At 38.0% G+C, this 14,400-nt stretch overlaps 1 protein-coding gene across 1 annotated transcript; it reads right to left on the reverse strand.

Annotated features, from left to right (window-relative positions):
- Positions 1 to 4,278: 4,278 nt before the first annotated feature.
- ddx4 (DEAD (Asp-Glu-Ala-Asp) box polypeptide 4) lies at positions 4,279 to 11,408 on the reverse strand. The gene is made up of 22 exons (XM_062414800.1): positions 11,391 to 11,408; positions 11,228 to 11,273; positions 10,984 to 11,031; positions 10,845 to 10,898; positions 8,929 to 8,943; positions 8,780 to 8,839; positions 8,113 to 8,157; positions 7,974 to 8,000; positions 7,800 to 7,841; positions 7,588 to 7,623; positions 7,478 to 7,513; positions 7,349 to 7,387; positions 7,102 to 7,244; positions 6,771 to 6,923; positions 6,190 to 6,344; positions 5,914 to 6,043; positions 5,633 to 5,799; positions 5,411 to 5,556; positions 5,049 to 5,148; positions 4,708 to 4,978; positions 4,458 to 4,565; positions 4,279 to 4,353 (listed from the first exon to the last, which is right to left on the reverse strand). The coding sequence occupies exons 1-22, from the start codon at positions 11,406 to 11,408 to the stop codon at positions 4,279 to 4,281; spliced, it is 1,914 nt and encodes a 637-aa protein (XP_062270784.1).
- Between the last annotated feature and the right edge of the window lie 2,992 nt (positions 11,409 to 14,400).

Raw genomic sequence — 14,400 nt, forward strand, 5'->3', positions numbered from 1 at the left:
TGTTCACTATGTGGAGCTAGAAAACAGCCACAAAGTAACACACACAGCCACTAATCATAAAGGAATGCAGATGAAAATCACAGCAGTCATGAATATGATGTGATAAAGGTGTTTAGTTTGACACTGAGGAAGATGCAGGGTATTTATGCATGGATTTATTTGCTTCAAAGTGTGTTTTGAGATGTAAACCATGTTTCTAATCATGTAGCTGGTATGAAAATTGCCCAAATGTTGTGGAAAAATTGTGGCAATTGGCCTTAATGTAACTTGTAATAATGTGTATGTCTATGTTATGTTTAGGGTGTTGTGTAAGGATGTTGTGTGTAAATAAATGTGACATAAATGTGTATGATTGAGAAAATGTAAGGATGAAATTATATGTGGATGTACATGTAATTAACACTTGTAGCGTGTAGATGATGATAGCATTAGTGTGGTGGCTTTATAAGTTGTTAGTTGGAGTGTGGTCTAAAAACATAATATTAATACAGACAATAACTAGAACTACAAACCGAAAACTGAGGCACCTGTTCCTTATCAGGTATGCTCCACTAGAATCTCCACTAGACGGCACACTAAGACCACAAATGATTGAAACATGTCTGTTAAAGTTACAGCAGCTTCCTGCTTCATAACAAATGAGCTGACTTTTGCATGGCGTCACAGTAAGGGCGTTTGATGCAGACTTTAGCTTTTAATAACTTTTCATCACAAAGGTCTTAAGATGACACTGACTGAATTTGGCAACGGACAATTTAAAAATGTTCGTTAAAATATAAGGACAGGAAATTGACCAAAAAAAAAAGTTCCTTATGGACAAAAATGTCTGTAAAAGGATTTCCATAAAAATATTGTAAATTAGGCTAATATTATTTTCAACTTTAAATGAATTTGTTTTTCAAATTTATTTAAAGTCCTTATAATATCAAATAACTCATTTTCAGGATTTTAACCCTTTAAATGCCAGTTGTTTACATATAACGCACATTTCTTTAAATGAAAAAAAAGGAATAAAGAATTTTCTATATATTAAATGCAAAGTGAATTATTTGGGGTGGGATTATCACAGTCTAGGATATGTCAATGATTAGCAACAACACTGATTCTGATGCATTATTAGGGCCCGAGCGCTGACAAATCAGCGCAAGACCCTATTGTTTCTGAGCTTGTAACGAAGAGCACTTCGTTACTAGTGACTCATGGCTTTGGCCTTGTAAATATGGCACAACTGGGTCTGTGTATTAATGTCACTTTTAAACAAACAACTTAATTAGGCACTTTAATAATGGCACATGGCACTTTCATTGTGATAGTTGCACTTTATTAGCAGTTTGCACATTGCATATTTGCACATTGATCTTTATTGAATGTGTGAAGCATGTGGGTGAACAGTTTAAACCATTGGGGAAATGATGAGTTGTGATTGATTTGTGTTGTCTTCTGCCAGGTGCGATAATCGGCTTCACCTGAGGGAGAGAGGGAGTTAGATTATATAATACTGTGTGTGTACCTCCAGTATTTATAATTGATAAACAGTGGAAATGTTGAGCTTTGTCTCATCAGACACAACATAAATGTGCTTTAATATTGCAATGTGAAAGTGTGTTAAAGTTGCTGCCTGTGTTTGAGTTGTTTGTGTGGATTGTGTGGATTCTTACCTGTCCTTTTGGTGTCTCATTCAGGGTGTTCGGCCAAAAGAGTACCCAGGCGTACGAACACCAATTTAAAGGTTCCGGGAGAGAGCAAGTGTTAGGATAGGAAGAGGGGGGTTTGGTAGTTGGTGTATATATGTATATTTATTGTAGTGGGTTTGTGTTTATTCTGGGGAGGAGTAAATAGCAGTACAGCAGTAGGGAAATATTATGAAAGGATAGGCTGGTGATATTGTCTGTGGGCGATTAGCCGTGAGATAATATATTTTGTTAATAAACCTGTGAGTGGAAGCATCCAATTAAGTAGACCAGTGATGGGGTATAAAAGGCGCCAGTTTCCATCCGTCCTTGTTGCTGGTCAGGTCTCTCATCGGTAATGCTGCCATGCCTGTACCGTACCACTGTATGTATTTGTTATTTTGGTTTTTGGTGAATAAACACCCATGATTTGGTGCACCGTACCATCGCTTTCGACTGCTCTTTTACTGCATCGTCCAGCCGCTGATGGTCAATCTAACAGAGCTTATTATTATTATTATACATTTTAAATCGCATTTTTGGCGGTCGCAACATCCCCATGCAATGACGCATGTCACTTCCTGTCGCTACTGGCACTATGTCTGTCATTAAATATCAGGCTGTACATGTATTAAGTTAATTATGTTCCGGGCGCGCCGGTGATTGAGTGGTTAGAGCGCATGCCATATACACAACCGACCCCGGTTCGAATCCCGATCGGGGGTCCTTTGCTGCATGTCACACCCCTCTCTCTCCCATGTTTCCTGTCGGTCTACTGCTAAATAAAGGCGTCTATGCCAACAAAATCTAAAAAATAAAAAAAATTAAGTATGTTCCATCAACCTGCCCAGGGACTACGGGTGGAAAATAGCAACTTGCTAAAACCGGGTGCAATGCATCTCTCCTTGTTTTATACAGGGTTAATGTTTTATTGCGCACTGTCCCTATTCAAATAAAAGATAAATACAAATGTATGTCTTCAGACCGGGGTTCTGAACAAGCATGACATTTGGTTAAGATTAGAGCATGTGGAGTCAAGTTATAAGGCTTTGAAATATCATGGCCAGACATCGAAAAGTGCTGCGTCGTCACGGCAACACCTTTTGACAGAGTCACCAACTTTATAATATACAATCTCCAAGGTCTTAAGGCTTTGCTGACATAATTTGAGGTGGCTCTGATCAAAGTGTAAAACATGTAACTTCCTGTTGCCAGTAGGTGGCGCTATGACTCAGATCCAGTATTGAAACATGGATCTGTTCAGGGCGGGACTTTTGTCATGCACAGAAAGTTCGGGCCTCATAGGATCATGTATGTTGGATTTATGGCCATCTCATTTTTCATGGCAAATCATCGAAATTCCCTGCCCTGCCACACCCCCTTAAGAATGTGGAAAAGTCACAGTTAATATCTTTTCATCCACAAGGTTTGTAGATGACAGACTGAATTTGGATAGGTATGGCTCAGACTTTTTAGTGCGATTGACATTTTTCGCCAGATAATAATAATAATGCATCAGAATCAATGTTGTTGCTAATCATTGACATATTCTAGACTGATAATCCCACCCCAAATAATTCACTTTGCATTTAATATATAGAAAATTCTGTCCTTTTTGGAAGAAATTGGCGTTATATGTAAACAAACTGGCATTTAAAGGGTTAAAATCCTGAAAGTTAGTGTGAATATGAGTTGGGTCATGACTATAATTCATGACCCAAAACACATCCTGGCCACCACCACTTTCAACTACTTCCATCTGGCAGGCGATACAGGACAATTCAGTCACACACTACAAGACTGAAAAACAGCTTCTTCCCCCAAACTGTTAATCTAATGGACACGACCTGATCCCCTCATCCCACTGATTGTGGCCTACTGTTACAATGAGAATTGCTACTTTTTTGCCCCTAAATTTCGTTATATTGTTGTCTGACCATCAGTATGACAATAAAGCTACTACAGGTAATCTAATCTGATATTTATTATAAGGACTGATGTTGGTTAAAAAAACTAATTCATTTAAAGTAGAAAATAGTCATTTATAATATTGTTATGGCAATCCTTTTACGTGGACATTTTTGTCCCTAAGGAACATTTTTGAAGTGAGGCACAAGGGTTGATGACACTTCATACATGTTGCATCTTACTTCAAATTATCAAATGGCTTTGAAACATCATTAACCAAGTATGAACTGTTTGTTGTGAACATATTTGACATTCAGTGTGGGATTTGCTTAGAACAAATATTTATTTATCTTTATCCGAGTAGAAAACAAAATATGACATTTCAAGTTTTGCTTTTTGCCATCAGACACATTGTTTACTTTTTTAAACACTTTAAATGTAAGTGATGATTAAAACAATAAAAAAGAAAAAGAAAATGTTCACAAAGTGCCAGTCAGTGAAGAATGGAGATGACAGATCATAAAAAAACAAAAAAACTGGTTTCGCCATTTACATTCTCTCACTTAGCATTTTAAACTTTGTCTGACAATAAGAAACTATTATTTATATTCCAACAAAAACACTGTGATAAAACTACAATAAGCTGAACACCTGAAAATAAAAGTAACTCAGGTCAATGCTGTGTGGGTGTGCTGTTCTTCTATTCCCATTCTTCATCATCATCGGCAGGAGGCTGAACAGCCTGCTGCACACTGTTGTCTTGGAAAGATCCTCCCTGTAGACAGAGGACAGTGAGGATGGACAGCCACTCTGAAATCAAAAGCTTCGAGAGAAAAAACCTTGAGCCAAGTATTTAATAGAAAAGACAATCCCAATTACCTTCCTGGAGTCTGTGGAGGCAAAGTTCTTCCTGGGTGGATTGAAGCTAGTGGAAGCAGGTCCGCTGAACGCAGACTCTTCTAACCATGACGGCACTTCCTGCTGGGCCTGTGAATCCCAATCAACAAGGAAACAATGAAAGCCGACACCAACTGCACTAAAATCCTTCCAAGTGATACACAGCGTACATATATATACACACAAACACACACACGTATGTTTGGTGCTATCCAAAGCAGATAGCTCTTACCTTGGACAGGACTGTGACCAAGGAGCTAGCCAGTTGGCTATCAGCATCAGGGTCATAGAAAGACACTGCCCTTCCAGTGTTACCGCAGCGGCCAGTTCTCCCAATACGGTGAACATATTCATCAATGTTGTTGGGGAGGTCGAAGTTCACCACATGCTGTACATCTGGAATATCCAGACCACGGGCAGCTACAGAGGTTGCCACCATGACTGGACATTTACCAGAGCGGAAGTCTGCCAGAGCTTGCTCTCGCTCCCGCTGCTCTCGATCACTACCGGACAACAACTCATCACTATCTGCATTACAATAAAACTGTAAATGTGCCCAGAAACATCACATACCCATGAATGCTAGTGGTAGGAACTTTCTCCTGGCACAAGAACGTGGCGATAAAATCAGCTTGTCTCTTGGTCTCCACAAACACCATGGTGCGCTCAATTCCTGCAACAACCAGTCTTCAATATCAAAACTTTAAGACAAACACTGACTCGTGCTCCACTGTTGAGATGTTTGTTGTTCCATATTCAGCTCAATGTCCAGCTGATACAAGGTCCTACAAGAGCTGTGTGGTCATCAGAAAACCTGTTTTTGGTGTCTGTTCTTAGCCGTCAGGGTTATAATTACTCTGACAAGACAAATACACATGAAATACAACACTATAACATACTTAAACATTGCTTCTATTTTCTTTCTTTCTTTTTACCAGTGGTCTTCAGGAGGTCAAGGAGCTGCTCTCTCTTGGAGAACTTGGTGACTTGGATAAATGTCTGCTCCACATCACTGCAGGCTCCACCCACCACACCCACAGCCAGGAACAAATAGTCAGTCTTCAGGAAGTCAGCAGCCATCCTGTACAAACAAGCATCCACACTCAAACTAACTTCTAGCACTAAAAGTAAAAACTTGGGATGACAATGGAGTTTACCTCTGTATATCCTCAGGATACGTAGCACTGAACATAAGAGTCTGACGATTCTCTTTGGATGGCATTCCAGGTGAGCCCACCAAACGGCGCATATCAGGCTCAAATCCCATATCCAACATCCGGTCAGCCTCATCTAGGACTAGGTACCGCAGTTTACTCAGCCCAACCTGCAGCCCATAGACCACACAATTTCATGCTGAAGTCTTTACCAACACACTGTAACTTTGATGTAATTATCAAGTGACTAAAAAGTTAGTAAGTTAATTTTAGAATTAGCTTACCTTTCCTCTACCAATCATATCCAATAGTCTGCCTGGTGTTCCACACACTACATTGCATCCCCTTTCAATATCTCTTATTTGGTGTCCAGTGCTGACTCCACCATAAACCACCACCGGACGCACACATGTCCTGTAACAATCAGAGGAAATAAAGATTAGAGGCCAGCACAATACGCAACTTTAAACATGACATCTTTCATTTGTAGGGTGTATTTAACATTTCATTGTGTAATCAAGATGTTCAATGATTATTTGTCCAATCCAGTCTAAACATACCCAAAGGCAAACTTCCTAGCCTCCAGGTAAATCTGGTTGATGAGCTCCCTTGTTGGGGCCACAATAATTGCTTCAGGCTCCTGCTGCTCACTGAAGCGACTGGCTGCAACACCATCTGCCATCAGCTGCTGCAGAATAGGGAGCAGGAATGCAGCCTAGGGGAAGAAGATATATGTAGACTATTCACAAGAAAAAGTCACAGAATAGGGGATCACTGGTTATTTACAGGACTTCAAAAATCTGGGACAATATTTTAATTAGTTTCCTCGAGGGTGGTTTGGCCTCCCAATTTACAGAAGTCTTGATGTAGGCATTCATTTTACATAGGTTAATCTATCTATCCATGTTCTGCTGCTTGTTAATTGTTATGCACCAAATTAGTTAATAATTACTAATGAGCAAAAATAAAATAATTCTGGACTATACCGTCCCAACTGGTTTTCCATCACACTTTGATATCGTGGCCTGTATGACCATTTAAGAGCTATAAATTGTGATCTATGTGGTATTTAAAAAGATTTTTATGAAGGATTCAACTTCATTCTAAAGCCTGCTGAAACCCAGATTGATGCTCATCTCACCGTTTTACCAGATCCGGTCTGGGCACAGGCCATGAGATCTCTGCCAGCAGAGATGATTGGAATGCCATGTTTCTGCACTGGGGTCGGCTTCACATAACCAGACTTGCTGACATTTTTTTTAAGGGACTCGCACAATTCCGCCTCATCAAAAGTCTGAAGGAGAAAAGTTTGTAATTACGAATTGAGGATACAATCATCATTTAAACCGACAATTCATTCCAGCTTCAAGCTACTACGTACATGAGAAAAGCAAATCTTCAAATCTAAAAGACTAAGCATTAACTATTCATCAAAACTAACTGATGAATCAACTTATTTCAGCAATTCTTACCATTATGGCTTGTGGTGGATTGGTTCCACTTACATCCACCATGATGTCATCATACTTATCAAAGTTGATCCCCCTCTCATAATGGGAAAAAATGGAGTCTTCATCTTCAGGGAGGGTGGGGGGCACATACGTGACCTTTGGTCCTGTAGGTCAAAGAGAAATTACTTTTGTGGTGCTGGAGAGGAACAAGCTTGATCCTACTGTAGGACTGATCAATATATTTACAAAGCATAGTTTAGTAACCTACTGTCACTATCATCCTTCTTTTCTTGATCTTTATTTTCCCCTGTATCAGATACAAATGTCAATTACATCAGTGACATATTACAAATGAATCATATTACTTCATGATTCAAAAAATAAACTATCATACAACCTTGAGCAAAGATCTCCTCATCTTTTCCACGATAACCTGCAATGACAAACCACCATTGTTAAGATGAAACAATGGCTTTCAAAAAGGTTTGCAAATAATAGTTCATTTACCTCCTCCAAAGCCTCCTCTGCCACCCAGGTCCCGACCTTCAACAAAAGGTAAATCTTTACTGGTCTGCCCTTCTCATTTCAAAGCAAGATTGGATTACATCAACAAAACATTTCTTTACATTCGAGAAAAAACAACCTTTTAATACTTTTTTTTTTTTTAAATACAAAAAAAAAATTCCAATTATCCTGCTTCACTAACTTGACAGACTTACTTTGACTGAAACTTCCTCTTCCCCCTCTCCCTCCTCGAAACCCTGCTCAGAACATTCAGTATTGAATTCACACACAGATAAAGTTTTTCTTTTGTGGAAAATTGTAAATTCATGTTTAAAAAGAGACAAACTACAACTAACACCTATAATAATTTATAATGTGTGCTTACATACCATTTTCACACACTCCACCGTCGTCTCCTGCAATGTCAAGGCAGTTCATTTTAAGTCAGTTGAAATCTGTTTCAGGTAAACTGCACCGAGAAAAGACCTGACTCCAGGTCTCAGAAACAAAACAGGAAAACTTAATCACCATTGAATTCGCTGTGATCTGTTCTGGCAAATCCTCTGCCACGCCCTGATGGAATAAACATATGACATCAGATTTAATAAATGCAGTTCAAAACATTCAGTTTAATTATAAATGCAATAAATGACCATAACCATAACCTGTCAAGATACAATATTTGCTCTAAACATTGGTAAGAGGGTTTAATGGGCCAAGCTAGTCATAGCAATACAATCATCTATCTACCTTTGTGTCACTCAGGATGTTATGAGCAAATATTGTTTTAAACATTTTGATTTGTTTCACCTCTGTGAGACTAAGTTCTTGAACCCTTTGTAACTGCAAGCTGACTACAGATGCCTACCCCCTCCAAGAAGCAAACTATAAACTTTCAGAGTCACCTTTTAAGCTTACAGGATAGTATTTCTTCAACTCTAAAAACATAAATAGAATCAAAGCTTTACCATGATCAATATCTTTAAAACTATTTCAACATTTACTATGGGTAAATTGTTGTTCCAGTGGATTAAGTTGTTGGTCCACTGGATTTAATATTTTGCTTGGGTGAATTTTTATTTATTTATTGTATATTGATTTTGCAATGGGCTATCAAAACTCACACACTGACAGCGTCACATTGAAGTGGGACTACACATTTTTCTATCTGCGGGGGTCAAAGTCTATGTCTCACCTTGGCCGCCTCTACCTCTGAAACCACCTCTTTCTCCTGCATTGTTCCATTTGTCCCCATCTATTAAGAACAAATATCAAGTTTAGTAGCACTGAACAACTGTTAAAAGAGTCAAGTTAATGTAAACCACTTAACGTGCCAGTTCTTACCATTCCCATCTCCACCTGCAACACAAAAGGTCAAGGGGCAAAGGTGAGATCCTATTCTCGCTGAGTAAAGATTGATCCCATCTAAACATTGCTTTGAACTCCTATTGTGGGGTCTTATATAAGCTGTACAATATGACGATATGTATTGCATAACGAGAGCTGCACACAAAGAGGGTTCAGCCCTGCCCCTGCTGAGAAATAGAAGCGTGGACAAGAGGAGCAGCTAATCTCTGCTGCAGTTTGCTGTCAATTATGGTCATACTGCCCTCAAGAGTATGTTCAAGGCAGGGATGCTGCTCTGTATTAAAAAGTCCAAACACGGAATGGGGGGACAGAGTCACTCCGCCAATAAGTTGCTACAGAGGTAGTCACAGAGCTGGATGGTCTGACACTGTTGTTTTAACAGCTGTAGTCGAGCGAGCTAGAGTATCTCTGTATTAAAGAGCCATGTGAATCACCAAAGGCGGCGCTGAGCCCTCAGTGTGTGCTACACACTCAGAGACAGTGAACCAGGTGAAGAACTGGAGGTGATGATAATTGCACTTATGTTTCTGTTAGTGCAATAAAAGCTACCAGAGTTAAATAAAACAAGAAAAGTAATTCAATTTAATCCGCCTTAAGGATGAACAGACAATAGGTGGAGGTTGGAGGGACACAGAAACTATTCATTCAATTAAAATGTGCTATATTAGGATATATATCGTCATCGGGACATAAAATTCCCTATATCGATATGAGATTTTGGTCATATCACTACTAACATATATTTACACTACACCACATCCTACCCACACATGCCTGCTGATTTTACTTTGCTAGAAGTCGCAGCATGAAATGATAAAGAAGACTAAATGCAGTTTGGTCATCTTACAACTGATACATTCATTTTAGCATACTTATTACAGGGATTAAAGAAAAAAACAAAATCTACAGACTGAAAAATGTTTCTGACCAAGTCATAAGCTGTTCACCATCTACCTTTTCATAGAAACCCTTTTACGGTCTCTTCCTAGGATTTAAGGTAAAACAAGGTGGAAACAGCTGAGAAAATGGCAAATTGTTCTCCTGCTGAACAAGATTATATTTCACCCACTAACCATTGCTGCTCTTTTCTAAATTAAATGGAAAAGCTTACAGGCAATAATAAGGCATACTTCCGTCTGCATAACCACAATGGGGGTCGGAGGTATAAATGTTCAGAAATCATTGTATTTTATTTAGCACCTTATGGGCTTCAGAAAATAATTATTATAAAAACTCAAACATCCATCAGATCTTTGCAGTGACACGGAGAGGATTTTTATTTATCTTTTAATATTTATTGCTGTCTTGCCTTGATGACAACATCCAGTCTCAGAGTATGAGAAAACGGGTCATTTTTTGTTTGTCTGCCAGTGATATCTTTTATTATTCTACATATGAAAAGAAAATCAAACCATTTTAAAAGTTCTTCTCATCCCCATTTGACCAGGAATAAGAACATTTTAAATATAACATTTTGTATCTTAAAACAAAAATCAACCTCTGTGCAGCAGAGTCAGACACAGCGGTGGAGAGTTCTGACAACTTCACTCAGTCATTTAGATGCAGGAATGTAAAGTATCAAGTTATATATATTATCATACCTTTGTAATTGTCATCGGATCTGCAATGATCTCATATATGGCCTTTCGGCAGTCCAATTGACGGAAATCCATCATAGCGTTGGAGAACTTTAATCCCTGTTATCATAGCATATTGTTTGTGCAGCTGCCTTTAACTTTATTATTTTACAATTTGACAATTTTCAGTTATTTAGTTACTCTTTAATCTTTTAGGTGTCACACATTACAATTTATTAGAGGCTAAACGATGTCGATGAATTAGTAGTAGTAGTAGTAATTTTACATGTTGAATGACAAACTCAGAAAATGCACCTGAAAAGTGTGAGCTTTTAAATCCTCCTCTCCCTCTGCCTCTTCCACCGCGACCTAGAGAGAAACAGATAACATTCTTCACTGATCGACTATGAGGCATACTGTGCCTGTAATCCCCGTTCAACTTTTCTACACTTACCCCTTGCACATTCACCAGCATCAGTGTTCCAGGAGTCTCCTTGTGTGCCTAAAAACACAAATTTCCAAATAATATATAGTTCTCATTGCCTGTACCTGTTAAAAGAGGTGATTTCAGCAGGCGTTGATGGACAGGACAATTTATTTTCATGTCAAACATGGATGTACAATCACTACTGAAGCTCATAATGTAGTAGAAAATTATCACATTTCACTGGATAATAAAGACATAACTGTAAACATACCTTCATTCGAGGTGTAGCTGGTTAATGGAATAGTACTAACGGTTCCCTGTAAATTCAAATGAACAGTTAAGTGGCTTGCTCCATGTCAAAAACAGCAGAGCTGGATTTGATTAACTTTAGCAGATGATTCGTTTTTGCTGGCACTGACAGTAAAGTAGCTTACCTCTTCCCACTCATCCATTTTTGTTCACCTGAATCAAACAAAAAAAGTAAACCTTCAGATACTAGCCAGGTTTTATTTGTGTTGCCAAATAAATTAAAAATCTGATATAAAAAAAAACTAATTGGTAGTATGTAACTCAAATGTGCTCACAAAAGACATCTACTACGTGATTTAAAAACTTTAATAAGTATTTCCTAATATCCCTTCCCTCTCTATCCGCTGAACACATTAATGAGCAGTATTTTGCAGTGTAACGTACCGCGTGGGATATAAAACTGCTAGCAAGACAATTGGTAGGTTAGCTAAATGATCAAATTAAATTGTCAAAGTAGCAACTAACAAATATCGAGTAATATAAGCATTCAGTTGTTGGTTGGTACTTGAAATACAGTAGGATTTGTTCTGGGCCCTTAATAAACTATTTTATTCAGTTTATTAGGATATTTCCGACGAATAAAACTGCTGCCCTTTGCTAGCTAGCATTAAATGTGCCAACTCAGTTAAGACTTCGGGCCTGCATTACTACCGGAGAGCGGGGATGTTACCCCAATTAGATGCACTCCCTATCACAATGACCAATAAAATCGACATTAGTCATATAATCTTATTCGGTAATACAATAGAAGTAATATCCTGGATGTTCAAGGTTACGGACACGTGCGTAACTGGACCCCTGTTAGCGCGAGACGCATGCTGTGAAAGCTAGCGAAAATTAGCTAAAGTTAACGCCAACTCGACATTAATGGCAAACTAAAATATGCAATATCGGCAAAGCATCAGTTTTATTCATAAATAAAATGTTGCAACCGGTGGTGGTCACAATGACTGGATAACTTAAACAAACCCATACTTATCAAAAGCTTCTCAGCAGAAATCGTTGTTCTCCGTCTGGTCACGAATCCGTCTGCTGCCGTATGCACACTTTGCACTCCGAGCTGCAGGGTTGCCACTTCCGAGTGTTTCCCGCCAAACTAGACTGCTTTGAAAATAAAATGTAAGGTTGAATAATTTTTAAAAAAAACAATAAACTTAGCCCAGAGGTTAAGGTGTGTTTTGCAGTGAGTCACAAGTGTTGAAAATTAATATTGATCATGAGATCTATCAGTTTATTGGTAAAAATGTTAATTACTTGCGCTCAGATTTTGTACAGGTGCTTTACTGACATCATCTGGATTATCTAAATTTCCATGGTTAGATTTGCTCCATCTCCTTTGTTGAAGAAAAAATCAAACAACCTTGTGCATTTGTTTTATCTCTATCAAATCACAACTGATCATTTGTCCTTTGCTAACTGACCTCTAGCTCAGTCAACATAGTCTCCATGCCTGTTTTCTATGGAAAGCCAAAAAAAAAAAAAAGCCAAAAACTTTGCATAGTTTTCTGCATGCTATCATGTTAAAGAGTTTCAGAATCTTATTAACATTGTTGCCACTTTTGAAGTAGCCTACTATTCAGATTATGTTCTTAAATTCTGACTTGAAAAGTAAGCATCATCTGCATTTTCTTCAATTTTACCTTTTTAATTTTGAACGTGAACAACAGGGTTAGAGTTATTCACCTGCTGAATTCTTAAGGTCATGAGGACTTCAAAGTATTTTACCTACCTGTTGTTTTAGTGATTCATTGGCCATCAAAATGGAAAACAACTTCATATGCTTTTCATAAATCAATATTTTTTATTGTTCTATGTTGCTTGGATTTAAATCTACCAATGTTGTTTCTGATTATCATAAACCCCTCACTGGAAAACCAACAAACAGACACAAAAAATCCCCATATAATTGTTAATGGTACATCATCTGTTTTCATTCTCAGCTGAAAATTTAAATCCCTACAATGGACCCTAAATTTCTACTTCATACAATATAGGATTTTTTATTCTTTCTGTGGTGTCCACTTTTCCATTATACCCAGCATAAATTTGATCTTAACCTGGATAGTCGTCCCATTCAAAAAGTCCATTAGATTTAGCTCCACTTCAAATTAAGTGCAAACACATACTTTCTACAGTATGTCTTTTTTGCCTACTTCACCAACCATCTTACTACACTACTAGTTCTTTTGTACTGTATCATATAGCTTACTCTATTTTATACTTTTTCTTTGCAATAAACAATGGCTTTGCTCTTTATTCTGTCTTTTTTAGTTTTGTTCTGTCTCAATATTTTATATTTTGTCTGTTACGAAAGTGGTAATAATCACCTTTTCCTGTAAATCCTCTATTCAGCTCCCACATACTTCTGTTCCTTTCCAATTTCTGATACTCTACTAGGAATTCAAGTGACACATACCCCTAAACCTTCCTAACTCCTGATTAAGACTTTGTCATTATTGATATTGTTAGACAATTAGATATTTCTAATTTTCGATATTTTTCAGCTATAAGTGGCTGTTCAGTTGTGATTCAAACTTGTGCATCGGTGTTTTATATTTGCCTGTAGTGGTCTCTGCTGGACAAACAGCTACACTATTTTTAAATAACCTCAAATATATGCTTGGCATTTTTGTACTCTAAATTGTATTTCACAAGGGAAGTATGTACAGTTGCACTATAGTTGTTGTTTCATTGTTGTCTACCTCACCGTGGGTCAGAGAATAACACAATGTCCACTACATTTGTCCGGTACATGTAGTTAGAATTGACAATGAAGTGACTTTGACTTTTGACTTTGATGGCCACGCTATGTTTGTGAGGCAGTAGATACAGTGGAGCAGACATGTGGGTAACAAGAGCTGAATTACTATAAATGTTCTCTTGCCAGAAACACACTGCAGCAGACTGAGGAACAGTTTTTTCTCCCAGTCAATACTACTAAATAAATAATGCATACAGAAAGACTATGGTTACTTTTGGAGAAATGACATAGACTTACATTAATTTCCTGGAGACTTGCCCTAACCCATCACCACTACTTGCCTAAACTTAACCTTACCCTAAGGTTTAGGGTTTTTTCCCAGTTGGAGACACAATTTTTGCCCCCAGTTGGACATGCCATCCCCAATTAAGTGG

The sequence above is a fragment of the Scomber scombrus genome, chromosome 24 (genome assembly GCF_963691925.1).
Source record: "Scomber scombrus chromosome 24, fScoSco1.1, whole genome shotgun sequence".
Lineage (NCBI taxonomy): Eukaryota > Metazoa > Chordata > Actinopteri > Scombriformes > Scombridae > Scomber > Scomber scombrus.

Bases quoted from the DNA above. Each gene is read 5' to 3' on its own strand.
- ddx4 (XM_062414800.1), bottom strand. The intron at 7,842-7,973 runs GTATGTAAGCAC...TGTTCTGAGCAG, and splicing joins CGGTGGAGTGTGTGAAAATG to GGTTTCGAGGAGGGAGAGGG. The intron at 7,624-7,799 runs GTAAGTCTGTCA...CTTTTGTTGAAG, and splicing joins AAGAGGAAGTTTCAGTCAAA to GTCGGGACCTGGGTGGCAGA.